The sequence below is a fragment of the Netta rufina genome (assembly GCF_964035555.1).
Source record: "Netta rufina genome assembly, chromosome: 11".
Classification (NCBI taxonomy): domain Eukaryota; kingdom Metazoa; phylum Chordata; class Aves; order Anseriformes; family Anatidae; genus Netta; species Netta rufina.
In genome coordinates, this window is record NC_140134.1 from 12,499,186 (window position 1) to 12,526,039 (window position 26,854).

General features: G+C 45.1%; 2 protein-coding genes across 5 annotated transcripts; one reads left to right on the forward strand and one right to left on the reverse strand.

The window, feature by feature from the left end:
- Positions 1-1,924: 1,924 nt before the first annotated feature.
- Positions 1,925-4,756, forward strand: LOC311213642 (uncharacterized protein). 2 transcript variants are annotated; one of them, XM_084293775.1, is made up of 3 exons: positions 1,925-2,163; positions 2,654-2,731; positions 4,673-4,756. In XM_084293775.1, the coding sequence occupies exons 1-3, from the start codon at positions 1,929-1,931 to the stop codon at positions 4,714-4,716; spliced, it is 357 nt and encodes a 118-aa protein (XP_084149901.1). In that variant the 5' UTR covers positions 1,925-1,928; the 3' UTR covers positions 4,717-4,756. The 2 variants fall into 2 exon arrangements, with proteins under 2 accessions (XP_084149901.1, XP_084149900.1); XM_084293774.1 differs by lacking the exon at positions 4,673-4,756 and having other exon boundaries at positions 2,654-2,920.
- A 980-nt stretch (positions 4,757-5,736) lies between these two features.
- FSD2 (fibronectin type III and SPRY domain containing 2) lies at positions 5,737-26,726 on the reverse strand. Of its 3 annotated transcripts, none has more exons than XM_084293773.1 (13): positions 26,589-26,716; positions 23,896-24,674; positions 23,721-23,816; positions 22,478-22,711; positions 21,069-21,091; positions 19,963-20,084; positions 18,727-18,882; positions 17,582-17,716; positions 16,987-17,140; positions 15,585-15,718; positions 13,252-13,384; positions 9,548-9,724; positions 5,737-7,273 (listed from the first exon to the last, which is right to left on the reverse strand). In XM_084293773.1, exons 2-13 carry the CDS (start codon positions 24,631-24,633, stop codon positions 7,021-7,023), a joined length of 2,355 nt encoding a protein of 784 aa, XP_084149899.1. In that variant the 5' UTR covers positions 24,634-24,674; positions 26,589-26,716; the 3' UTR covers positions 5,737-7,020. The 3 variants fall into 3 exon arrangements, with proteins under 3 accessions (XP_084149899.1, XP_084149898.1, XP_084149897.1); XM_084293772.1 differs by having other exon boundaries at positions 5,739-7,273; positions 26,601-26,726; XM_084293771.1 differs by having other exon boundaries at positions 5,739-7,273; positions 26,290-26,719.
- Positions 26,727-26,854: the final 128 nt, after the last annotated feature.

The window sequence follows — 26,854 nt, forward strand, 5'->3', positions numbered from 1 at the left end:
TGGCTTTCTGAATTGTCTGCCCCAAGACTGCAAATGCAGCCCTATTATTATAGTCTATCTGAAATGCCACAGTGCTGTGGCTGAATAAAGTTCTAACACATTCCACCTCTTCTGATCAGCTGCTGCTCCCTGAGGTCTGGCAAAAACTAGGCTCACTGCTATCCTTGACTACAGCAAGGCTTTTTAGGGGGCTAGGGACCACCTCATAGGGCTAAAATGATGTGAGGCCCTGGGGAGGCTGGAACCACGACAGACTTGACCCAGAGGCTGCCAAGATATGCTAGCAATGTGCAGAAAGCCACTGAGGGACCAAGAGGGCGCAGCACAGCCTGAAAGCTGATGGTTGCTTTATCACATGCAGCAAAAGAAAAAAGTATCAATGTCTAATTTAAATTGACCTATGTAAATGTATTTGTTATTTTGTCTATCCTTTGATGTTTGCTTATTTAACTTTTGTAAGAGCCAGATATTAACTCTAGGGTTAATGTGTAGACAGAGGAATGCAAAGCAAGAGCAGTCTATAACCATTGTGATGCTGAGTTTAAAATTGTTGTTGTGAAGTCCTGCACTGGGAACAAAGGCTTTATTTTATGTCTGATGGGTGGTGAGGAAGTCAGAGTGCTCCTTAAGTGTCCTTTCCTGTATGTCAATACATGTTATCTCTTTGGGCCTGCTCAGAAATTTGGGGCTTAATAAATCATTACCATAGACCACATACTTCCACCTCCTTCTCCCTGCCATTGTGGGGTGTGGGTGAGGCGGAAAGGTTGTGCTCTGTGGGACCCAAGGGGGAAAACTGCAGTTTATAAATCAGGCTTGAGATACCCTGAATTCATAGTGAAGCTCTGCAGGGAAAAATGCCAGCTAGGCTTTTATCTGTATGCCATGGCATCACAGGTCGATACTGTGACTTCCTTCTCTTCTTTAAACCTTTCATGTCAGAGGAATCAAAGACCCCTACCTCCAAATTGCCTCAAGTTAATAACAGCAGGAACAGTAGTTAGCCCAGGTTTGAAAGAGGCTTTGCTTAGATACTGCTCTTTGGTAAGCCGTTTGAAAGGCAGTAGGCAGTGTTTGCTTGGAAGAGAAGCCTGATGAGCAATTTGCTTTTCTTTTGCTGATGCCAAGCAGAGCTTTGTTATCCCTAGAATATGGAGACCACAGAAGTGGTTTATGGCTACTGCTCGTTACTGCTGGCTATTTCTTTGCTTTGTGTAAGGATAAAAACTCATGCACGAAGCCCAGCGGCCTGGCCTCATGCATGACAGCTGCTCCTGTGCTGAGCCTTAGCAACCGCCTTGCCCCTCAGCTTGCTCTCCCATGGCTGTTTTTTCCTGCCTGGGACTGGCCTGGGAGGCTACAAGAAAGCTTTATAACTCAGATTATAAATGGTGAGGGCTTTCAATGTTCACTTCATTAAATGTTTTACTACCCAGGGAGCCGTGAGGCCTATCAGACCCTGAGTGCGCTGACACATTAACCACGTGTACTGCAGCTGTCAGTCAGTGTGGAACAGAGGCAGGAGGTGCAGAAGTGTCCGGGGCCCCTCCTGACCGTGTGTTTTCAAAGCCTGCAACTGGAACACAAGGAATTTTGTTTCAGGATCAAAAGAAAACCAAATGCCTCCAAAATGCCTCCAAACAAAGCCTCTCAGATGCCACCATTGGCCCAACCCTACATGCATGGTTAGCGTCCTCACGGACTGCGGGAGCTGTGGGCACGGGGGCTGGAATACATCGGGAACTTGGCCAGGGCCAAGAACTCTCTTTAAAAAATAAATAAATTAAAATCACATCTCCCTCCTAAAAAAAATATCTGTGTTCCCCCGGGCAGGGCAGGGCAGCTGAGGGGGGCGGAGGCAGCGCCCGCTCTGTTCCGGGCGGGCAGGAACGCGCCAGGAAGCGGCGGCGGGGCCCGGCCCTCAGGAAATGGCGGCGGCGGCGCCGGCCGCGGGGCGAGGCCGGGCGGGCCCCGGACCCCTCACGGCGGCGGCGGCGGCGGGGACCGGGAGGCACCGGGCGGCGGCGGGCAGAGCCCGAACCTCCCCCTGCTCGGCTGCCGGCCTCCGAGGGGGCTGCCACGGGCCCCGGCACCCGGCCGCCATTTCCGCGCCGCCCCCGGACCGCGTGCCGAGGCCGGTGAGGAGCCCGGGCGCTGAGGCAGGTGAGGATGGAGGCGCCGCTCGGCCCCGCGCCCCGGGCGCCTCATGGGCTGCCAGGGGCCGGCTCCGGGCCGGCTGCGCTGAGGGGAGGCTGAGCGCTGCCTCCGTGGTGCTGGGTGCCAGGGAAGGAGCCGGGCTGTGCGGCAGAGATCAGGCACGCCCTGAGGTTGCCCCGAGTTTCTTGCTGAGGGTTTAGCTGGAGGACTAAGAAAGTGGAGCCGGTGACGTTATATTGGCTCCACTGATACTATCCTCCTAAATTAAACGGTGGAAGAGCAAGGCCTGCCTGTGAGATAAAGTCGGGACCTACTTCCTCTACCTACAAGGCTTTTTTTTCATGGTAATCAGAGCAGGTTAAAAGCCAAGTGTTTGTATGGAAAACGCTGGGTGGGTTTGATTTAAACAGGACACAATGCACCATGTTCCAGGGCAGTTGCGTTGCCTGTTGTTGCACTTAACGCTTCTGATGTTCTCACCTGTGCTTGCTCACAGCCCCTGGGTTCCTTTGTCCGTGGCTCCAGGACTGGGTGATGAAGGACACGACACGCCAAGGATTAGCCGAGGATTATGGTAACCAGTGTGAAAACTGTGCTTGTGGTAATGGGTGCTTAGCCCTCCTCATTTGGTGTAAACCTGTTAACCCGTGCAGCCTTGTGAAAGGGCTTGGTGCGATGCCCTCCAGTGGCAACAGTGTGTACTGGTATTTTGAATCAAGAGGAAACAGAAGGGAATTGGAAGAAGTGGTCCTAAATATTTGATACCCCTAGATGCAAAGGTACCTTGGGTCTTAGCACATGTGGTTTCTCACAGAGGAGGAAACCCTGTTGTTTTCTGCATGAAGCCAAGACTCCTGAGTGTGGTTTCAAGTCCCTGTTGTGCCACAGTCCCTGTGTTCCCTTGTCTGTGCTGTTTCTGTGTTATTACAGGATGTTGGGAGAACAAGGTGCCTCGAGAGAACCCTGGAAGGAGTGCCTAAAAACAGTCCAGAAAAAAAATCACTTTGATCTCTGGCAGAACCCTGCTATTGACTTAGCCCTCTGGTCAGCACAGAAATAACTGTGCTCAGAGGGAGAATGACTCTGGCCAGCCTGGTGATTTCAAGAGATGCTGGCGGCTTGCAGCAAAGTCTCAGATTCTGTTTCTTAATCTCCTCAGCCAGCTGTGGTTTTATTATATTTTTTCTGCCTTGCTCCCTGCTGTTCTGCACAGAAGCCTACCACAAACCAAATAAGATGACTCTCACTAGGTATCGAAGGTTAGGTCAGCATTGCCTTCTGGTGTTTCTGCCCACCATAAAGGGGTTTGGGTGTAACTTGTTCTAAGCCCAAGAGCCTCTGAGTAGCTCCTGCTGCTGCAGCATCTGCAGGGCTGTGCAGATCACTGCTGCAGATTGGGGCCAGCCTGTGGGAATCAGGTGGCCAATACCAGAGCTTTAGGCATGAGCCCCCATCCTTCACTGAAGACAGCTTATTCTGTGTGCCAGCAAGTGCATGTAATGAAATGAACAGAAAGAAAAATGTGAGCAGGTACCAGGAAGAATGTGTCTTGTGGCATATAACTCATCAAAGATAAAGGCAACTTGTTTTTTAATGGACCTTTGTCATTTCATGTAGTCTAGTTCAGCAGTGAGCCAGTGTCAGTAGATAGGCCATGGACGAGAAGAGGTTTTGCGTCCTCTGAGAGCCCTTTCAGTTGACTGCTCAACACAGCTCTCCAAGACGAGCACTTTACCCAGGTTTCCATCTAAACAGAATACATTTGATGTTAGTCTTCTCTGGGGTGCTGTGCAGGACCTATTAGTGCCTTCTGGCTTTCTGAAGGGACTCCCCTTTTACTCTGAAGCACAGCTTCCAGTTCTGTGCAGGGTTTGGCCTTTAACAGATGTTTGGCACATCTCCCTGTTGGGTGGACTTACACAGAAGCACAAAGTTGATGTGAACATGCTGAGGGAATGGTCTGAAGCTGCATCGGGGAGGTTCAGGCTGGGTGTTTGGAAAAGGTTCTTTACTGAGGGGGTGGTTGGGCCATGGGGCAGGCTCCCCAGGGAACTGGTCACAGTACCCAGCCTGCCAGAGTTCAAGAAGCATTTGGACAACTCCCTCAGACATTTAGTCTGATTTTTTGGGGTGGTCCTGTGTGGAGCCAGGAATTGGACTCGATGATCCTTGTGGGTCCCTTCCAGTTCAGGATATGCTGTGGTTCCAGTTTGGGTGCCTTACTGCTCAGATCAGTAGTCCCTGCAGTGTAAATGGTGGCCTTCTTGTAAAGGACACATACAAAGATGATTCACAGTGACAGTTTTAAAAAATTGAAACTGTTCATGCCTTTTGCTTTGCTGAAAAATATTTAAGTGACAAGGTTAGGATTCCTAAGAGAGGAGATGCCTGGGTTACAGCTGACAGGTGAATCTTTTATTAAAGAGAAACATGCAAACTCATTTCCTATCCTCTTTTCAGCCTGGCAGCTGATTATTGCTTATTTATTCTTTTTTTTTTTTTTTTTTTTTCCCAGGTATTTCTGTTGCTGCCTTAGCAGTCCTGTGCCATCCCTGGTGATGCCCACTGAGTCACGCTCTGCTAAGCAGGCTGCTCCTGCGATCTCCAGCAGATTCATGGAGCTGGCAACATGATGACAGAGCTGTTTGGTACCTGTAGAGTCCCACTTGTGCGGTGTCCAAGTACCTCATGTTTGACTCATCAAATCTAGCCTTGCAGCATGCCTGTGAGGTGATTGTGAAGCCCCTGGGACCCAAGTTACGGGGCTCTTGTACCACCTGAGGTGGACAGCTAATCCTGGTGCCAGAACACGGAGTGGTTTGAGCAGCTGGGACAGAAGCTGTTGGTGGGGAGTGGTGTGGTGGGGCTGATCACACCACGACTTAGTGCTTCCAGCAGAACCCTTTGGATCACCAGGCAGTCTGTCTGCAGGAAAGGTGTTCTTGGTGGGTGGGGGGTTCAGACATCCTAATACCCCTGCTCTGATACTTGTGTGTTTTACTTCCAGATGTCTCTCTAATTGTAAAGAAGATGGTGGCGCTCGATTTTGGCAGGTAAAAGTAAAACATGTTCCAGCGGGGGGAAGTTGGACCCAGAATCAAGGTATATGATTTTTATCCAAAGGGAAAAAAAATAGTGTTAAAACAACTTGGGGTGTGGTGCTATCTCAGCACTGTCAGATGTACACTGTAGCTGCTGTTCTGTGGTACAGCCTTACAACGTCAATAGGCTCACCTGGCCACCTTCTGCCCTGGGCCTTGGTGGTGGTTGCTGGCTGAGTCGTCTGTCTCTAGCAGACACGCGTTGTGCTCGCTGCAAGAAACAGCAACTGAAATTCTCTGGACTGCCCCATAGGAGGTGTGACAAGGTAATCATAACAACCCTTTCTGCTTTGGAAATCTGTGACTTCCTGGTAGGCTGTGAAGCTATACTTGCATAGTTCAGTGTTGCTAAACCCACCTTTTTTTGTGGCTTGCAAAACAAATCGATACTCAAGAGACTAATCCTGCCGTAGCAGTGTATTCAGCTCCTGTTCACATGTTTTTCTGCAAAGCCTGTTTTGGAGAGACACATTTATTCTTTCTCTCAGCCAAATAGGAAAGAACAGACAAGCATTTGGCACACAGTTTACACCAAGTCTCTTAAGTTTTGCCAGGCTCTGTTTATTCATGTGGACCCTGTGTGTTGTAGGGACTACCTGTTCCTGACTAACCCCTAGAATGGAAATTTCGAACCAATGGTTTTTGTAATGAACGTACAATAAATTTATGGAAAAGCTTCTTTCTGTGTTAGTGAGTCTTGATTGAACTCAGGTAGTTTTGACATCCACAAGTGAGGCTGTTTGGAGCAGGACAGCCTGCTTGAGGGGCAGTGCCTGTCTCGTGTCTGGAAATGAAGTCTGAACAAGAACATTTCAGTTGAGTACTGGACTGCTGCTTCCAGCCTACATTGGAGCCCCTAGGCTTCTGGGACATGGCATCAAAGGTCAAAAGTTCTCAGTGCTGAGGGGGTGGAAAAATCTATGAGTATGGAGGATATACCAAGGCAGGGATGAGCATGGCCATCAAACAAACAAACAAACAAAAAGCTAAAAAAAAAAAAAAAAAAAAAGGTGCTTTAGACTGGCAACCAATCACTGCAAAACGCCTCCATCTGGTTTTGGTTTTGCTTTTTCCCTCACAAAAAGCATTCTTACAGAATGCTTCTCATTTATTTAAAATATTTGAGACTAGGGCATGGTTGAGTATTTCAATAAGCTTCACAGTTTCAATCCACTTACTGCGTATAGTATGCACTAACAGTTCACACACAAGGGAGGCGTTTTTGATTATCTCGTGTCACAGACTGTGTAGTGGCGAGAATACTTGATTGTGAGATCAGCTTCATGCTTGGAGTGTTCTCAGCTCTGTCTAGCAGCTGTACAGTGATTATGCATTTTGCTATTTTTGTTTTTCGTTTAATTTTTAGCTCTTCAGCAGACACAGGAGTGGAGTTTACAATTGCTGTAGAGTAAGGGAGTTCCCCAAGCATAAATGGGTACTGGGGGAAACAGTAATCCAGTTGCCACTGCTGCTTGGTAACAATGTCACTTGTGGGAAGGATGGGAGTCGTTTCAGCCCTCAGTGATTTGGAGAACAGCTCCAGGATGCTGATGGATCTTCTGACTAATGTTTTTCTACTGAGATCCTGCCTAAGATGAGAGGAATTGTGTAAGGCTTAGGCCTGGGAGCTTGTTTGGATCAGGGATATTTTGCCATCCTTCGTAGGAGAGAGCTGGTTTATAGGGAGTGTGCCTGAGCAGTTAATGCTGAAAAAGGGCATTTCTCAATGCTATATGTAGGTGTGGCAGCAGAGGAACACAGTTTATGGGAGGGCTGTCCATGGGGGTGCTGCAATGCCAGTACGTATCTGTAGGATACCAGGTGTTTCCAAAGCAAAGCAGGGGTGGACGTAATGCTGGAAGTGTGAATTGAACGTGTAAAGGTGCTGGGCAATATCAGCATTGAAAAATGACAGTCTGTAGTTCTCATAGTCCAGCAGGACGCCAATCCTTGTGGGGGGAATGGTAATTCTGATGTCTGGTGTCATCCCGCTGTGCAGGAATTCGTATTTGTGCCTGTAGGCAAGAAGCACAGTCAGAAATACCGAAGGGTGCCCTGTTTCTCTCAAAGCGAAGCACTTTGTGCACGCAGGTATGTGGCAGGGTGTTTGTTCCACTTCACATGTGTGCTATGGACAGTCCCATCCCTCCTGTGTGCCCCGTGTTTACTGCTCCTGCCCCTGCGCTGAGCAATGGCTGTTTATCTGCAGGTGAGTGCTGCTTTATCCCTCACGACCTTATCCCTCAGTGCTCAGATCTGCCTGACCCATGTAACAGGATGTAACAGGCCTTTATTTCATGTTCCCAGCTGGCTGCAAACGGCTGGGTGGTGACACTTGGGAAAGGATGAGGTCAGAGCAGACTGTGGGACTTAATTTTTCTCCTCTACTAGGTTTTATCTGAAGTTGTCCCTTACTGCATAAAGGAGCTGTGCTCTTTCAGGCCGGTTAGGCTTGCCCCAGAGCACCACTTGTCTCCTCAGCCTTGCAGCTCCACAGCTGTAGGCCCAGCCAAGGAGAGTTGATGAGGTGACTCAGCCAGGCCCTGCAGTGCTGCCCACTTGCTCCCTGGGGCCTGTGGTACCGAGCCCCCTTTCCTGCCAAAGGCACAGGAACTGGGAACTGCTCACGCCCACGTCTGCAGCAGCAATGAGGGAGTGTAATCCCTCGGGCAGAGACTGACTCAGAGTGTGGCTCGGCATCCTCCAGACCATTTGATTTCATTTTTCAAACCCCGTTCTCTAAATTACGTTTCTGGCTGCTCTTCCTACAAGACAGCTCCCTCCTCAGCCAGGGGGGTGTAGATGGGGAATTTCCAGCCCTCATTTACTAGAGAGTGACTTCTTTTAATCATGATTCCTGAGCTGTGGATTAATGGAGGCCGTGAAGGTGCACTGTACATAACTGCTTTGTCGTGAGGGTAGCCCTCTTCTTCCATATGCAATCACAGTTTGAGTAATGCTGAGGTCCTGTAACAGTTACTCAATCTGCTCTCCCTAGTGTGGCACGCTGCAACCAAAAATATGAGACTTCTATGGGAGCGTGTGTCTTTCTGAGCTGAAGTGAGAAGATTTATTCAGCTAAAGTGAGTTATCTGGTATTTCACAAGGGCCAGCTTCTTCACTAACCACCTCCTCCACCCACACTGCTCAAACCTGAGAAAATTTCCCTGTAGAGCTGGGTATGACAGTGACTCAAACTGAGCAATGGCCTGGCTCTGCATTCTCTTCCCTGAAGTCCATGCTCATTGCTTCAGAAGAATAAGAGCAAACCTCAATGTACCTCTTAGCTCAATGTAGCAAGCAAATCAAATTAGCCTTCCTGCAGTGTATGGAAGAGTCATTAACCTCAGTGGGTTTAGTCCCTCTCATTAAGCAGCACTTCTTGCTGTGTGGGAGGCAAATGCCAGCACTGCCAAGGACTTCGGTTGTGCAGCAGGCCGATGGCTGGGGAGTTGTGAGCAGCAAGCACCTGGGAGTGTGTGCTCCTGCCAGCTGAGCTGCATCTAAAACCTCTGTGTACCAGCTGGCAAGGACAGGAAGCTTTGGAAGCATGCTGTGCCATCGTTACCATCTGCTGACTGTGCATGCTGGGGCTCTCAGGTGGCGTCCAAGTGTCCTTGTTCAGGGGGACCCAGCACCACACTAGCAAATCATGCAGGCTGAGTGGCATTCAGACAGGCGATGGGAGTTACTCAGGGATGCCTGAGGCTTACTCCTGGGTCCTTCACAGGGTGCCTGAATCTCCCGTGAGATTCTAAGGCAATGATGTTAGTTCAGTTGTCATTGTCCAGGGGAGAGCCAGTAGTCCCAGCGGAGGCATAAGGGGCAGCTGGCATTTCTGCGTGCAGGTGTGCCTGTCCAGTACCTCCATGAGGACAGAAGTCAAGACATGGTGCATACAGCAGGGTTTAGCTAGGTTTGTACTTTCTAAGTGGCATGGATCTGTTACTGGCTGTCTTCCCACTGGGGTTTTAGTGACCTATAACAAGGCCTTTATAGCTAACTTCTGTAATGCAGATTCTGTTCAAATTTTTGTTCCTGGGACTGCCTCTTTCAATGTGAGAATGTCATAAAGCAGTAGGATGTGCTTAAAGGTTTCAGTATCCATTCGACACCGGATTACAGTGCCAATGGTGGAATAATCACAGGCCCCAGGTTAAGTGTTTGGCTGGGGCTTTGATGTAAGATCTCCAACCACCCCTGTAGGCCTGAGCTCTCTGCTGCTCTGTCTGCAGGTGTACATGCAGGAGGTGTTGTGTAGGAGACCTGTAGCCTCCAACAGCTCTTACCTTGATGGTGTGATGATGTGCCTCATGCACCAGGATGAGTTGTTTGCCCCCAGATAACCATGTCTTGGAGTGTTTTCAAAAGCCACGCCAATTCTGTACTCTGTATCTTCCTCAGCTTCCACCTCCCAGTAATGCTTCCCTGGGAATGGGATCAGACTGCCCAGAATCCCAATGCACCTGTGAGAGAGACAGGAATATGCTCTGGCAGGGACTCTTTGCAATGCTATTTAAAATGTTTAGCTATGTAATATACCTGGATGTTACATATCAATAAATAGTGTTGTTTCCATAGTGCAGCGCAGATTTTTGATGACAGTGAAGTCCACATGCTGAGGAACTGACAGGTTTCTTTGTGACACCGACCCTATTTTATCTTTGGGCAGCTTTGTATGAATGAATGCCCTGGGCACTTTCAGGACTAGGAAGAATAGCATCCTGTGCTGCCTGGGTTGTCTGGGGAAATTTTTACTTGCTAGAAAAGAAGAGTGCTCTGGTAAACCCCAGTGTAGTAGGGAAAAAATCTACATGTTTTGTGTTTTCTTCCCAAACAAGCCGGGAAGAAATTTTATGTCACCCGCTATGAGGAATGGAGCACTGTAACAGTGTGAAACTGCTGGGGCAGCTGGGGAGGGGGAGGCCAGCCAGCGATGTGGGTAGATAAACCACCAAGAATTGAACATGGTAGTAGGGCTTGGAATATGCTTGGGTACCTGGGCAAGTAAATGTTTTGACAGTAGATTTTGGCTTCTATCCTAAAAGGTAGGAACCATAGTCTGCTATCCTTCATGACAGGAACCATGTAAAACAGATACTTAAAAAAGATGTCTGAGGGAAACTGACAGAGATAACACGCCACAGAGACCCTTCAGCTTGTTTTACGTGAACAGTCTGTAAGTCAAAGGAGTTGGTACCTTTGAAGAGGCAAGTCTGCAAAAACAGTTTCTGAAGCAAGAAAACTGGGCGAAAGGACCCAGCTCAATTTAAGAGGGCAGCATGAGTCCTGTAAGACTACACCCCAGCTTTGCTTCAGAAGAAGTGGATAGTGTATTAACTGTCATTGCTGCATCACAGGGCATAGCATGTTTCAAAACACACCTGAAGATTTGGATGTGGAGTCACAGCCTCTATATTTTTGAGGTAGAATTGTCGAAGGATGTAAATTACAGAGGCAAAGGATGTTGCTGGCTGAGCTTCTCTACCTCCAGGTAATACCAAGAAATAACTGCACTCAGCATGCTGAGGGCCTGATGTGTAACAGGCACAGCAAGGGTGGGCTGTACTTTGTGCCACCCCAGCAGCAATCATGTAAAGTAAGTGTAGTGTACAGTTCATTAGAAGTGCATGTGTGTGTCTTGGGAATAGCTTAAAGGCTGCTGAAATTGAGCCTGAGAGAGGCTGTGCTGCTACAGCTCGAAAAGGAATGATGCAAAATGGATGGGCAAACATCTGTGAACAAAATATTACCATAGTAATGAGGGTTGCAAAGCGACCAAGGCAAACCTGAATCAGACTGCAGGAGCTGCTGTGGTTAGGAAGCACATAAGTCTTTTGTAGATCGTGTAAACTTTAGTAAGAAGAGTTTGCAATGTAATCTTGTGTGAACGTTAGTCATTTCAACTTGAGGGCTCTTTAATTTTTTTTCACAGCATCTTGGCATGAGTGAGGCTTCTGAGAGTTCACAGTGGCATCAAAAACAGCCTCAGAGTTCAGAATGAGATGAGTGCCAGCTCTGGCTTCTTATGTGAAACATAAAAGCACCCTGTGGAAGGGTGGATGAAATCCCATTTAGGATCATCATGATGACTTTCATGAAGAGAATCTTCTACCTCCTGTCTCTTTCCAACCAAGCCCCCTCGTAACATCGTATGGCAAAAACAGCCTTGCATTTCCATGCAGGGGCTGAGTTGTGAGCACATACTGCCCTGCATCTGCAGTTGCCCGTGCTGCTTATATGTTGTTTCTGTGGTGCTGACTGGAAACTGATGCATTTTGGCAAGATGAGGCTCTCACTTTAATGGCAAAGGGCCTAATTCTGTTTCAAAACTAATAATATGAGCTAAGCAAAGAGTTGACCAATTCAGCTATATTTTTCAGCAAGGGATAAGTATTTGTATCCCTCTCTTTTTAGCATTTGCTTTGGTGCATAATACCTGTTTAAATTTAGCTCAAGGTGCCCAACATGTAAGTAGATTTACACATAAATGTGGCTGTCTGCATCTGTAATCCTCTTTGCTAACGTGCATTGACTTCCATGGGATGCTTAAATTCCAAAGATTAACAAGGGAGAGAGATTCCAGCTCACAAAATCAATGACAGCTGCTGAAAGCCCCATTACCGTAGAACTATGGAGTGGGCTGGGTTAGAAGGGACCTTAAAGCCCTCCTAATTCCAACCCCTGCCATGGGCAGGGACACCTCCCACTAGACCAAGGTGCTCAAAGTCCCATCCAACCTGGCTTGGTCATCTGCAAACTTGCTGAGGGTGTACTCCATGGCACTGTACGTGTCACTGACCAAGATGTTAAACAGTGCTGGTCCCCATAACGACTCCTGAGGAACACCCTTCATTGCTGGTCTCCACCTGGACATTGAGCTGTTGACCACAACACTGACTGCAACCATCCAGCCAATTCCTTCCCCACCGAGTGGTCCATCCAGCAAATCTCTCCAATTTAGAGACAAAGATATCATGGGGGACAGTGTCAAATGCTTTGCATGAATCCAGGTGGATGATGTCACTTGCTCATCCCCTCTCCACCAATGCAGTAGCCGTGTTGTAGAAGGTCAGCAGATTCATCAGGCACAATCTGCCCTCAGTGAAGCCATGTTGGCTATCACCTATCACCTCCTTATTGTCCATGTTCCATTAGACACTTCCTGGAATCTATTTTTAAAATGTCTGTACTACACAAGCCCCTTTCAAACAAGAGGCTCAGGTGCTCAAAGCACCAATTTTATTTTTTTTTTCTGCCTGTTCTGTAGTGTTCACTGTAGTGAACAAGTTTTACATAAGATGCATTGAGTGTCTTCCACTGAACAGAGCTTCATGAAAACAGCTCTCAGATCACAGGGTGAAAATGAGATGAAGGAAGGATGGGCAGACTCATGCACATTATGCTCAAGGCTGCATCACCTTGGCAGCTTGCAGAAGAAGGGGCAGGGGAGAGGGAGCAACAGCCAATACAGAGGAGCAGCTCCTTGAGTCTTGGAAATCTGCAAGTGCTAGATCACTATAATTAAAGAGAGACTAATAATTATGAAGATTATTTTAAGATTTTTAAAGAGTAAATGGATTTTGATTTTTTTGTGTGTGTGATATTTATCTAGGTTCTTTGGGCTTTGTAAGGAATTAAATGGGGAGAAGTTTCAGAAATGAATAGAAGTTGTTACACACATCACACAAAGAGATGGTTTAGGTTAAAATAAGTCTGATTTTCTTAAAGGTATTTTATAGTCCTTTAAAATACCTCTGGATATGTTTACAGTTGTCTAAAATTGAAGACAAACATAATTTGTGCAAAAACCAAGATGGAAAAATCTACTACATCGTCTGGAAGTTTTACTTGATCTGTGCCTGGCTTGGAGGTGAGAAGAGCTGCAACACCAGCACACCTTTTTAGTGGAGTTGAATTCAAGGTAGGGGTGTGTGATGGGTGAAGCAGCCACAAACCACACGTTAGTTGCAACTGAAATAATCTTGTGTACCTTGTAAAGCTGTTATCATAGACAGGCAGATCGCACTCCGGGTTTTCCAGTTCATCACAGGCAATTGTAAATCCATCATCCAGGATTGCCAATAAAGGATGGGCTGTGTCCTCATTAAGACAGAAGTAGGTGCCTGCGAGAGAGAAGAATGTTTGAGAACTCCAGCAACTCCTTAAGGCATTATGGTTTGCAGCAAGGGTGTGGGGGAAATGTTAGGATCCACAAAAAGATTAACAGCGTTCTGGAAGGAATTTGGCTGACATTGAGAGGACCAGGTTGTCCTGTTTTGAGATTTTTCAAATAAATGGGTGTTAAAGGAGCAACTCACAGCTTAACACTGTTAAGTTACAGCTTTGTGAAAAGCAGAAAATGGGCCTTAGCCTAGTTTTAAATCCAGCCAAGGCTCAAAGCTGCAGGCATTTCACAGGAAGCAGCTATTCAAAGATGACAGCTCCTTCCTGCAACAGACTGTCCAATTCCGTCATCTTCCCCAGAGCTGAAGTGATATATTTTTAATCACTGAAAGAAGAAGGGAGAGGTTTAAAGCCCTCTTCATGGCGCCACTCCTCTATATACATGTAAGTGCTGGGCACACCAAAGAGAAGGGATGACTACAAAGGTGCCACACGCAGCACCCCAGCGTGGGGCTCATTCCCCAAGGGCCACCCAGTTCAGCCTCCTGTCTTCACGGAGTGCGGGCTGGATGCGACTGATGCTAACAGCCCTCTGAGAGCTTTCCCCAGCGGGGGACTGCTGCAAAAGCTGCTACAACGCCCCCAGCAGTGTGTGCCCCCCTCTGTCCAGGAGTTGTGAGGCCTGGGAGAGAGCTGCCTGACCAGCGCAGCAAACATCCCTCGTGCTTCAGCAGCTCCTCCCCAGAGCAGCCCTCAGAGAGGCAGGTCGGCTACACCAGCCTGAGATGAAAGCACTTCTGCCTCGCCACCTTTGGAGATGTCATGAGGCATGTCTGGCACACGGTGCTCGGCTGAGCAGGCACCAGGGCTGCTGTAGTAGTTTGTGTTTGTGCATCAGCCCCAGCAAGGAGGAAACAAAGGTCATTCCCAGCGCTGGAGGTGAGTGCTTGCAGCTGACAGAACAATTTGCATTGGCTGTTTACATAATGTAGGCTCTGAGAAGATAAATCTCTCTGTGCTAATCCCAAATTAAATCATTATAATCAAAGTGCAGTTACTTCAAAGCAAATACAACACAAACAATGACAGCACAATTATAGGCATGTGCTGCTGAATACAGACATGCTGTGCTAGCAAAAATGGTAATGTCAAATACTGAGTTTGATTTGAGTAGCTGAAATAGACACAAACAATAGTCGCACGAGTCCTCCTCCCTCGGGATGTAACAGTGACTATGTCTTTTCTGGGGTGTCACCAACGTGTAGCAGGCAGATGAGTAACTGACATGCAGCCAGAGCTGTGTTAAAGCCTGTTCAGGGACTAATGTCTTGCATGGGTGTGTGGTCAGCCTGCTGAATAAGCAAAATTTGCAAATCTCTCACACGAGGTAAGTGCAGAAGAGAGACAGGTGTGGTGTGAGTGCATTTGTGAATGACATGGGAAGTTTGAGACAGCCCAGCAAAGTTGCAGCATTGTTATAGCTGTGTTAAAGATGAAAATGGGTGTCTGTAATTATAAGGCACTAAAATGAGCTCTGATTAGAGGTTGGGAAGTGAAAGGGCTTCCAAATTCCCCTTGACAGAGAAGCTTAATGCATGTCCAGTGAGGCACTATGAGCAGAGAGGGTAACACAATACTGTGACAGTTACCAGAAACCAAAACTTTCAGCTGAAAGCTGGACTACCTTTTTCCAACAAATAAATAGATCAGCCTTCAGAGCTTCCCCCAGCCAAGCAGGAGATGTGCTAATATAGACACAGGAAGGTTTCACGTACCCACATGGTACCCACATGGGAAAGTGCTGACTGCCTCAGTTATACCTTCCAGCAGCAGCATTCAAGGTAATCTCCAAAGTAAACTGAAATCACACCTCAGCTGTCTTCCCTGGTGTGTCAGTTCTTGGCAAGCTGGTGATATCTGGGGACACTGGGCTGATCTATTCTTTAAAAATGTTTTTAAATCAGAAATTTTCTTCTCAAAGAAAGTGGGCCAAAAAAAAATGTTTTTGAATAACAGAGCTAAAGCAATACACTTATTGTTACAAAAAGACTTTTTTTCATTTCTAAAATGTTACCAGATGTGTAATTAGATGTAAGAGATTAGGACCTGATCCAGGCACCATTGGAGCCAGCAGGAAGCTTTCTGTTGGGATAATAGATGCTATGGTAAGCTGCGGGAGTTATCCAAGCTGTACAGTACCTGTGGTGTGTATCAGGACAGGCTCGCTGCTTTCACTGGAACCACCCAGGTTTAAGGCTCTAACACAGATGCGATAGCTTTGTATTGGCTGGAGGTGAATTAGGACTTCACAGTTAGGAATCCCAACAATAGATCTATAGAAAATAAATCCGAGGAAAATGATAGGGTAGAGAACAAAGGTGGGCCTTTGAGATTATTTTTCTGAACAACAGAGAAGAAATTACATAATCAGCTTCTCTTATAACCTTCAACAAGATTTCAGCTTTACTAGTAAGTTGCCAGAGGTAAGAGAGACTCTGAGATTTTTACATTTGTTTCAAAGCTTTTCCCCATGCCCTGTATATTCATTTTCCATTAACAATTATACAATTAAGTTTACTGAAATGAATGTTTATAAAGGTAAATTCTACAAAAGTAAAACGAATTTTAAGTTTGCTTCTCGTAAGTTGTCAAATCCAGTTCCTAACAGAAGTTGCTGCCAAAACAGAGGTCAGGAGAAAATATTATCTCATTTGACTGCTCACAAGTAGACATCATATCTTGAATTTTTATATGTAAGCTTCATATGGAAAGATATTTCTGCAACTCTAAAATGGGAAATGTCCTTAAACCATTTCCAGCAGAGAGTAAAATTGAAAAAATACCACAGGCTGTTCATGGATAGTGTGCAAACACAGAAATCAAATTCTTTTAGATAATTTGTTATGAAATATTCCCACAACCGTCACTCACAATTGCATCTAATTATTTAAATTCCATTTAAATTTCCCATATACTTAATGGATGAACTAACACATGCAGCTTGTTTTTCAGGGAGGGAGAGGGTATTTCAATGCCATTGTAACAGAGCTAGACTTTTGTGATAGGATTTTATGATTTTATATATTTCTTCCTTTTGGCTGGGCTAAGTCATAGTGAAAAAAGGAAGAGCAGATTCACAGGTGTATTCTTTCACCGTACCCTGAGATACTGACACGCAGAGCTAACCCAACTGCTTATTCTTGCAGTGCCACTCTGGAACCTCCAAAACCAAGTAGTTTGGGGCTGATGTTAGTCCAATAATTTTTTTAAGAATCAAAAGCTTGAATATGTGTGCCTGATCCAGTTTCTGATAATGTCAATACAGGTATTTCCTAATCACAACTGAGATTTTCTACTCCCTACCCCAGGCAAATCAAATCACGGGCTACTAGAATGCTTCATGTGGCACAAATCATTTCTTCAGCCCTGTATGGTCCACAGTTCCCCAGAGGTTGTTCTGCACATTCTTGGCCTTGCACTTTTCTGAACACATTGGCTTAGGCTTTTGACCAAAGGGTCCTTTCTTACTGCTACCTGGTGTCACATGACTTTAAATGGTTTCATCTCTACATGTTGTGAACTTGATAGAATAGTGACTCACTCGGTAATAGTGTCATCATTTTCTTCATCTGTCAGCTTGGACAATTCAACCATGTAGGAATCAACAGGGTTAATATCTCTAGATTCCCAGCACACCAGTGCTGCATTTTCACAGCTTCGTATCTTTTTACTCTTAATTATAGGTGGTGAAGGAGCTAAAAAGTAGGCAAAAGAGCAATTTAAGAAATTGCTTGAAGGTGTTTGCAACAAGCATGCTTGAAGGAATTTTAAAACATAGAGCAAAGTTGTTTACTCAATATTACACGGTTAAAGAAAGCTGCTTCCCCAGTGGACAATAAACAGCAGGCAGGGTGTTTAACAGTACTATTCAAAAACTTCATTTGGACTATAAATGTTCCAAGATAATTAGTCAGAAAAGGGAGGTATAACTTGTCTCTGTGCATGCTCATTCTCTTTCTATCATTGTTTTTATCTTTGCCATAAAGGTTCATCCCTTCTCTGCTCTAAGATGTCAAAGATCTCTGGAATGAGTGTTTCAAGGTCTCACTCTGACATGCATTACTGACATAAAGTCCAAGGACTACAGTGAATTTCACTATGAAAATCCCATAGTCATATGAGCAAAATACATTTACCTGTTACATAAACAGCTCTTTCACTTGGTGGACTGATGCCAGAAGCATTTAAAGCACTGACCCAAAACTCGTATTGTGTATTTGGCAACAGATTAGTAATGGTGCAGTAAGTTTCTTTGACTTTTAGCATATGCTCTGAAATGGAAAAAACAAAGTATTTAGTGTCATTACACAGTTACCCGCCCTTCCCCAAGGCCTCCTCAAATAATGGGAGTTGCAGTTTATTGTTTTGGGTGATGAGTTCAAGAGCTCCTTTACTCCCTACCCTTTGACTAGGCTGCTTCACCTAAGAACTGACAAATTGGATAATGCATCAGCTTCTGTAGGAGCAACATCACTCAGGAAAAAACAAACAGAAAGGTATGTCAACCACCCATCACTGATTTTTTTTTTTTAAAGACCCTGCACATTACCACTCTGGGGATGCTATCCATACAGCTCTCCCCAGCAGCGGGATGAGAGCTGAAGCAATTTCAATACTATTTTTTCATTTTTTGTTTTATAAAATTTGGACAGTTCTGCTTTTCTTTCTGAAATGGCCATTTGGCACTGTATAGGCTTCCACTTGAATCTGAGAAGTGTCTGGGTGTTTGCAGTAAAGGTTCTGAAACATTGCTATTAGAAAATGCAGTTTTATCATAAAGCTGAGACATTTTAGAATGGTTCTGTGGTTCTTTTTTGGGTGTGTGGGTGTTGGGGAGTTGCTACCTATTATTAGCATTGAGATAAACTGTAAAATGACTGTGGGGGTTTAAGTGGGCGTGCCGATAATAGGATGATTTGCTTTCTAAAAATACCGTGCTTTGCAGTGGATGCGGTGTATGTGTCTGCTGCAGTGTCTGCCCCTCAGGAAAGGAAATGCTTCTGTTGGGACCTGACTGCATCCACTGCCCCTCCTTCCCACTATTGCTATCCCAGATGCTCCCATGATCCTGTCTTTGCGCCTGTGATGGGTCCTGATGCAGCTGGCAGCATGACAGACCGGGCAGGGAAAGTGTAACAAAGCTGGAAGCAGGAGCTGTGGTGGCACATATGACATTTTGGTGGCAGAGTAGCTGCTGAAGGGGCACTGATTGCCACTTTGGAACAAGCTGTTTTTGCCAGTGGGGACCAAGGTTTTCCCCTCGGGTCTCAGCCTCCTTTACCTGCTTGCTCATCACCGTGCCTCTCATTGCTCACTGGTTTGTAGCACAGCTGGTAGCACTCGACAGTGTCATCTGAGAAGAGGCCCCAGCAAACTCTCAGTGAGGTGCCAGTCGCTGCATTGGGAGCCTGGGGATTGATCACAGGGGCACAAGGAGCTGCAGAGGGAAAAATAGATCGGTTTTTGAATGTACGTGAAGCATGATCTGTTGCTGACAAGCAAACACTTCTCCTCCCACAAAAGCATAAACACAAAGCCTAGGCATTGAGTGGAGTCATGTTCCTGTCACATGGAGAAGAGTTAGGAGCTGACCCAGTAAATAGCTGGAGATGAGAATCAGGTCTCTGGTGTACAAACTCTTCTTTCTTCAAATCAAAATCAGAACAACAAAACAACAAAAACCTCAGCTCACTCCTCTGTAAACTTCACCACCCCATCTCTGAGAGCTGCTGTTCCCCAGCCAGCTAGTACAGCCCTGCAAGAGCAGCATCCAACATGCACTGCACTCCTGGGGGCCAGCCCTGCTGCTGAAGAGCCTCGAGAGGAAAGACAAATGAAAAGCTGTCCAACAGAGGGTCAGCAGCACAAACAAGCAAGTGGTAAATGCTATTTTCCTTTTAAAAACCACTGTGTATGGGCAGGAAAAAAATGCATATTGTCTGATTATTTCTGACTATTTGTGGTGTGCCAGAAAAAGTTTACTCTCTCATTTATTTATTTATTTATTTATTTATTTTTATCATTAGGAATTTATTTGGATTTTGCTTTGTTTCCTGTGGGTGACAGGAAAACATTTACTAAATAGCAGAGGAACAAAGCGCTGAAATCTAGTTATTGAGAGAAGCTGGAAAGATTGTTTGATTGGTATTGTTCTGGTATCCCCCTGTGTTTTATTCAAGTAACTACAAGGAAAGACAAGTTATCACCACCTCAGCATGCCTGACCCGTCATCAAAAAGGTGGGTGGCTTTGTGAGTCTTCTAGGAAATCATCCAGCAAAAGCAGGGAACTAGAAAGTTCTGGTAATTTTATACTAAAAACAAGTGAAAAAAAATACAGAAATAACTTCCAGAGTCTCTGCATATATAGGAAAACTAAAAATATCTAGAGGGCAAGTTAGGGAGAAGCTAACTCTGCCTTTGCAGTTCTCCTTTAAAAGAAGTGATGGACTTCTGTTTAATATATATACTTGATTGAATGTAAACAAGTCTTAAATAATAATCAGATAGGAAGAGTACCTGGAATAGTATTAATGGAGTTCATTAGTTGTTCAACTTCTGAGAAATCTATCTTGCGCTCTTCAAAGTCTGGCAGTGTTGAAAGCTCTAAATCCACTTCTTTCCTTAAGAATTCTTCCAGTCTATAAATATTAAAAAAAAAAAAAAAAAGTCTAATTGGGAGTACCATGGTATTGGAGATACCATTCTATGATATCTATTGTTTAAAGGAAAAGAACAGCAAGCTCTAAATTAACAGCTGTTTCCTTAAAACAATGTTTCCATAGCTGTTTAAAGCTCAGCCTTCCCATGCCCTTTGCTTGGGTGTGTGGCCACATCAGATCAGTGTCCAAGATGCCAAACGCAAGCAGCTGGATGCAGACGGGACTGTGGGACCATGCTTTGTGTGGCCTGTGCTGCCACGGAGCAGGTGCGTGGGGTTTCCCCTAGCACCCCCCTGCAGGATACAAGCCATTAGCTCCTTGGCTTTCATCTAGTTTTTTAGAATTGATGACTCTGTTACTAATCAGGATCTCATGGTTTTAGGTGTTGTGACTTTGAAACAAAGGAGTATCTTTTCTGTATGTTTTCAAAACGGATGCCAATCAATTTAAATATGTATATATATATAATGTAAATTATGTAGTCTTGCTTAAGATTTCTTCCAACTCTTTCAACATCTTTCATGATCTTCCTTGAGCACTTACAGCTTGACTTTCTACCCCTCTGTATTAATGCATAAATTAGCTTGTTAGTAATCTATTTAGGGAGATTGGTTTTAGGCAGATTTGTATCCAGGGCCTTTCTTTCAAGATCTTTAGGAATCCTGTTTTTCAGTCATTGAAATTGGTTCCTTATGACTCAGCTGAAAACAGTGATTTATTCATGCTCTAACTCTCCTTCTGAGTTTTTCTGGAATTGGCTCAAAACTGGTTTTGAGCGTTAAACTTCCTAGAGCAACTTCTCTTGCAGCAGTTTAGACAAGAAATACTAAAGGTTTCCATAGCTCTAGTAGCTTAGGTAAAATCTGTGTGCCTGAATGGAATATAGAACATGCAAATGTCTGCAATAACAGCTCCGATTAGCAGGAAGAAATGTGACACAAAAATCCCAAACTGTGATACTACCTGTCAACCATGGTTACTGCTGCCTGTAGAAAAAAAGAGAGTGTGTGTTAAAGACAGAAAAGATGTATTTCTTGCATCAGGCCAGAGAAGACTACATCGTGCTGCTGACCTGTCTTATATGTCCCAAATGCAGCCCTTGGGGTGAGCTAATTGGCTCTCGCACAGCTCTAGGAGCAAAGCTTTCTGTGACAGCCCATTCAAATGGACAGGTCATGGGGCATTTCCAATAAGATAACACGCAGCATCAAGCAGGGAGCAGCATCTGCCCAGCTAGGCTCTAGACTCTTTCCTTCCTCAGAAGGAAAGCCAACAGAAGACAACAATGGTTGGTGAAAATAACTTTGTGAACGTTGTCTGTATTGGAGGTAATCTGAGCATTCCTACCATAATTTGCCCAGCCAAGGGCCACACTGGGAACATCCCAAGAGACCAAAGGCCAGCACTGATTGCAGTCAGTGTGGCAAAGAGTGGCCTGGAAGGCAGCCATACAGCCCCTGGAGGACCTAAGCAGCTGAGAGCTCATGAGCAAGAGCTATTCACCACTTGGTGCTATGCTGGGGAGAGGACCCTCAGCCCCACCCCCCAAAAGATAGGAACAGTGGTTATTATGGATGATGTAGAGCTGTTTATGAGATAAGGAGAAAATAAAGTTATTCCCAGAGATGCAGAGGAATGGAAAAGTCAGCTCATGAAAAGAATTCATCAGGTTGGACTGCCCATGCAAGTCCTTCCATTGGAATGGACAGGAGGTGTTTGAGCGCTTCATTTACTGTCCAGTTCAGAAGTTGCTGTAACTTTGCTATAGAAATACTCCCACTCATCCAAGTTACAGGACAGCTTACATTAGAGCAATCATTCATCAGTAGTGAATTTTTTCCCCCTATTATTTTTCTACCTTTTAAGAGAAATAACTCTCGACACCTCCTCAACAGTGGGATTCATCCATCACTTTGCAGGAGCTCATAATGTATTTAGTTTGGAGCCTCCTGTTCAGCTGAGCTGTCCAAAAAAATGAGCAAGGAAAAGAAACATCTTCCAAAGTAGATGCATCAGCCTGCTTCCTGTGAGCCCAAGACAGAGCAAGGGAGCTGAGCCTGCGTGGGGCAATGAACACTGCTAAGTGTTTCCACAGTTTCCTGAGGCAAGTTTTTTTAGAGTTATCTTCTCTCTGAATCCCAGTAAGACTCCTAAATCATTGCATATCCAAATGACAAATTTCTACTACCACTGCATTTTGGCCCCATTGTGTTGCCCCATCAAGTCAATGCCCAATGCCAAGCACCTAGAGCAGTGACAGCACTCAGACTGGGAACCCCAAATACTCTCTAGCAATGAAGTAGACTACCTGTAGACTACCTGCAAGCAGCAAAAAGCACTTAGAAGGGGCCTTGACAATCAAAGCTCTTTACCTTCATAAAATTGGCTTTGTCGTTTTCCAGGTAAAGCTCCTGGGTTGTGTCTGTCAGCTCCTTACAGGTGTCAAGATGTTCCCCACAGCTGACGAGCTGCCCATACAATGCTTCCAGCTTCTGCCTCTTCTCTTCCCCCAGAGCTTCCAACTGTTCTTCATACTTCTGAGCAAGCACTTGCACTGCATCGTTGTAATGCACCTCGAAGTTCTGCTCCTGCCTCCCAAAATTCTCCTGCAAGGCATTTGGGGTTTTGTTCCTTGGTATCAGACCTGATCTGTAACTCAGCCAATGAAAAATGTTTCTCAGGCCTGCCTAAAATTCTCCTTGACAGTGATGCAATGCCAGTACACAGAAGATGTTATTTGACTAACTTGCATTTTAAGTGTTCATTCTAATATTTCTCCCTCACTGAGGCACAAGCGTGTTGGATTTGGTTCCAGACATGATAAGAGCATCAGAAATTATAATAAAAACAATGATGCAAAGCAACTGTCTCCAACCTAAGCCTAGGGAGCACAACTTGGGCTAGATCCTAGCCCTAATCTCTCCAGTATTTCTACCTACACAACCAAGCAAATCCTTCCACTAAAGAAACCATGGCAACCCAGTGGGATCCATGGATTCACTGTGGGGGAGCTGAGCAGTTAATGCTGGTATCTTCACTTGCTGCTGGAGAAAGCACTACGAAGGAAGATTTAAGGAGCAGGCAAGGCTTTATTGTCAGCAGCTGCCCACTGCTCAGGCACTGATGTCCTTCTGTGCCACATGCAGCAGAGAAAAGACAGTAGGTGCCTTGAGTTATGGCTTCAATCTGACTTGCTACCAGCTGGACCCCTTCCCCCAGGGCCAAGTTGACATGAGCCAAGCAGGAGCACAACCCCTGAAGTGCTGTCTCTCGAAGCAGCTGGTCCAAGGGTTTGCCTGGATCTGTAAATGAAACCGAGTGAGCACAAAGGGTACGCTGTGGATGGATTGGCCACTTCAAACTAAGACAACCTGGGTGGGTATGGCTTTATTTCTGAAAGCAAGTTTTGTGCAAAGGTTTAATGTGGTTTTACCAGCCCACTTAAAAAAACAATTACAATGAATTTTTCAGAGTACCCCAGTCTAGGCAAACCCCAAGATAACTCTGAGTTCTGGTACTCTAATTACTTACCCCTCTAACTACTGAATACTGTGACTCTGTCAAAACAGTTCCAACCCCAGTACCAAAGCGTTAGCCCAAGGAGAAATGCCTTACCTCTACAGTGATGAAGATTTCTTCCAAGTGACTGGCAAAGTTTTCTATCTGAGCAATCTGTTCTTCCAATTTGCACATGTTTTTATGAATCTCCTCCTACCAGAAAAACCCACCATGAGTCTCAGCATATCCAAACACTTTTAGAGGCACCACAGCACACTTGCTCTATTCTTACCTTCTCGCTTTCCACGGCATTGGAGAGCTGAGCCACCTCATGGTCCCTGTGCTCACCAAACAGTTTGTCAAAGGCCCGGATTGGCATCTTGCAGGTAGAGCAAAAAACATCTGCTGTTTCCTCCTCCTCGCTGACTGCCTGGCTGCTCCGTTCATCTGACATGCCACCGCTGCTAAGCCCCTCTCTGGACCATGTGCGGCTCTCAGCGTCATCCTCTGCTCTGGCTTTGCTCTGATCTTCATCTTGAGAAGCCTCGCCAGGAAGTCCCTGTTGCTTTGTACTTTGATCTTTCACGGGAGAGCTGCTTTTTGATGCACTGTATACAGAGCCTTGTGATCCTGCTTTTTGTGTGTGAACAGGTGGCCATCTTCTCTCCACCGTCTGCGGATGTCCTCCAAGAAGCTCAAGCTCTTTTTCTTTATCCTCATCAAGTCCATACATCTTGGCCAGCTCTGCAACCTCCTTTTCCAAGTCATATCCAGCTTCTTGTGAGTGCTGAATTTTTTCACTGCTCAGTGCAGGTTCCTTTCTGCTATTCCCCCGAGATCTGTCTGCTTGACCGGATGGCTCCTCGGGAAAGATATCAAACCTTTCCTTTGATCCATAAAGATCCATGTGATAAAATATCAAGCCTTCAGCCTCAGTCTCACTAGAATCTGCAATTGGTGGGGAACCTGACTGATCAGGCAGCTGGCCACTACTTTCATATTGTCTTGCCCTGCCAGATCTGGCTGACATTGGTATCCTCAGTGAGGCTTTTGGGATGATGACTCTCAGCCCTGTAATAGAAAGGAAAGATCCTTAGCTACATACTTTGATTTCAAGCATGAGTTTTTCTTACTTAAAAATGTATAGATGGAATAGGTTTGTACGAGGACTGCTCAGGGCCTGGAAGTATTCATGGGAAAAAACAAAGCTGGTAGCGTCATTTCCTATCAGGATGCTTGGCTTTTCTTGCCTCTGTGTCTTTGGTGTGTATCTTCTGTCTTCTGAGTGGCTCATCTGTGTCCCTGACATCCAATTTCCAAACTGTGGAGTAGTCCTGTCTTCAGCTCAGCACTGCGACTGTGCTTCAGGTATCTTGTGCAGTTCACCCTTCTGTTTACCCTTCAGCTGCTGGCAAGCACTGTCACTGTACTGTCACTCAGGCATCCTGTAGGAAGCCCTCTCTTGTGACCCATAATACATTAGCAAATGACCTGAAAAACCCTGTTCTCAATTTTTCAAGTGATCATTCATGAAATTGAAACTTGATGTTTCTTTTAACTTTATTCTGACTCCAGGTCTCCAAACCTTTCTAAAAAACAGGGATACATACTGCCCTTTGGGGGTTTGCAGGTGTGAAAATATTTTTTTTTTCACATAAAAGAAGTTCACAGAAAAAGATCAGCGATGATCCCCATCATAGCATAGAGTTACAGCATAGAGTTACTAGGAAGCAAGGCAGGCCATTGACCCTTGAATTGAGAGAAGTTTGCTCTGACCCAGAGCTTGCACACTTTATCCATCCCATGCAACGTGGGAGGTGTGAAAAGAGCACATGGATGTGAAATATCAAGCTGTATGATAAAGCAGATGCATGTGGGACAACAGGTATGCAGACAATCTTAATGCTGACTCCCCAAGCCCACTCCTTCCCACCCTCCCACTATTAATAATAGCACATGAAATAATGCTAGTACAGGGAGACCACCTGGTGCTCTGTCAGCTGCAGTGTTCCCACAGCCCTCCAGTGCTCAACAAAATCGTGGATACAAAACTGCTCGGGTCCATTTTCCTAGGAATTTGCTACTACGATCAACAGAGTTCATGGAAAAGTTTCAGCCAAATATTGAGGAATCTATAGTTGTACGTATTTCTAACTCAGTGAAACAGATACAAGCTTTGAAACCACTTTCTCACAGAAAATAAAAAATATAAAAGTTCAGTCACTCAACAAGGTTATCAGTGCTTCTGCAGCTTTCACATAAGCTTTGCCTTCAAACTACTTTTCACTGTCTGTATAGTTTCAAGTACTTGGTATCACCTCAAATTTATTTAATCAATATTTTACTAATATTCGTGAGGATAACAGAGCTAACAAAGTCAACAAATTCAGTGACTTACTAGAAAGCAACTTTTTGAACTGGTGAAAAATGGTAAGAAACTTCCCATTCCCCAGTTTGATATCAATGACTGAAAACAGTCCAGCCTCCTGGGGCTGTAAGAAAGCACACAAAGACATTCACCATTCTCTTCTAGCACTGCAAACATGAATGTGAATTCTAGAGCTAGCAATATCTTACTGTAGACAAAAACATTGAAGTTATGCAGAAATACTATTTATGGTAAAGGTGATAAAATAAATCATGCAAATTCTAACATACTGAAGAGAGAAAATATCTTGAAACATACCAGAAAATGTTGTCTGGCTCCCCAAAAGACTTTTTTTCCCATAATGGTAGCAATAAGGCTTCCCTTAGAAGCTACTACTAACTAAAAAAGTGAATTAGCAAATATTTTTCCTACCAAAATGAAATTAAATTATATAAATTAGAATGAGCATAATTAAGCTTGTCTGGAACCCTGCTGCCTAAATAAGATTTTCAGATTATGTGTTTGCTCAGTTTACAGAGACAGATACAATTACAGTGAAGAATGTTTAAGTCCGTCACCGTCAATTATCAGAAATATACAGCAAACAATGTTACTACCTAAAAACTTGCCTTCTATCTTAAGACGTCATAAATTCTTCTGATAGCTCAGATGACATCAAACTTCCCATTTATTTCCCCTAGTAAAAATTAATTCACACAAACACAATTCCCTGCCACTTTCCTATGACTGCAGTTGGAAGACTTATTGCAGTAACCCTAGACCGCCTCTTTCCTCAGATAGGGACATGCCAGCAGTGAGCAATGGCACAAATATAGATGTGCCCCCGCTGTCCTTCAGCAGCATGCTACTTGAGTGTCACCAG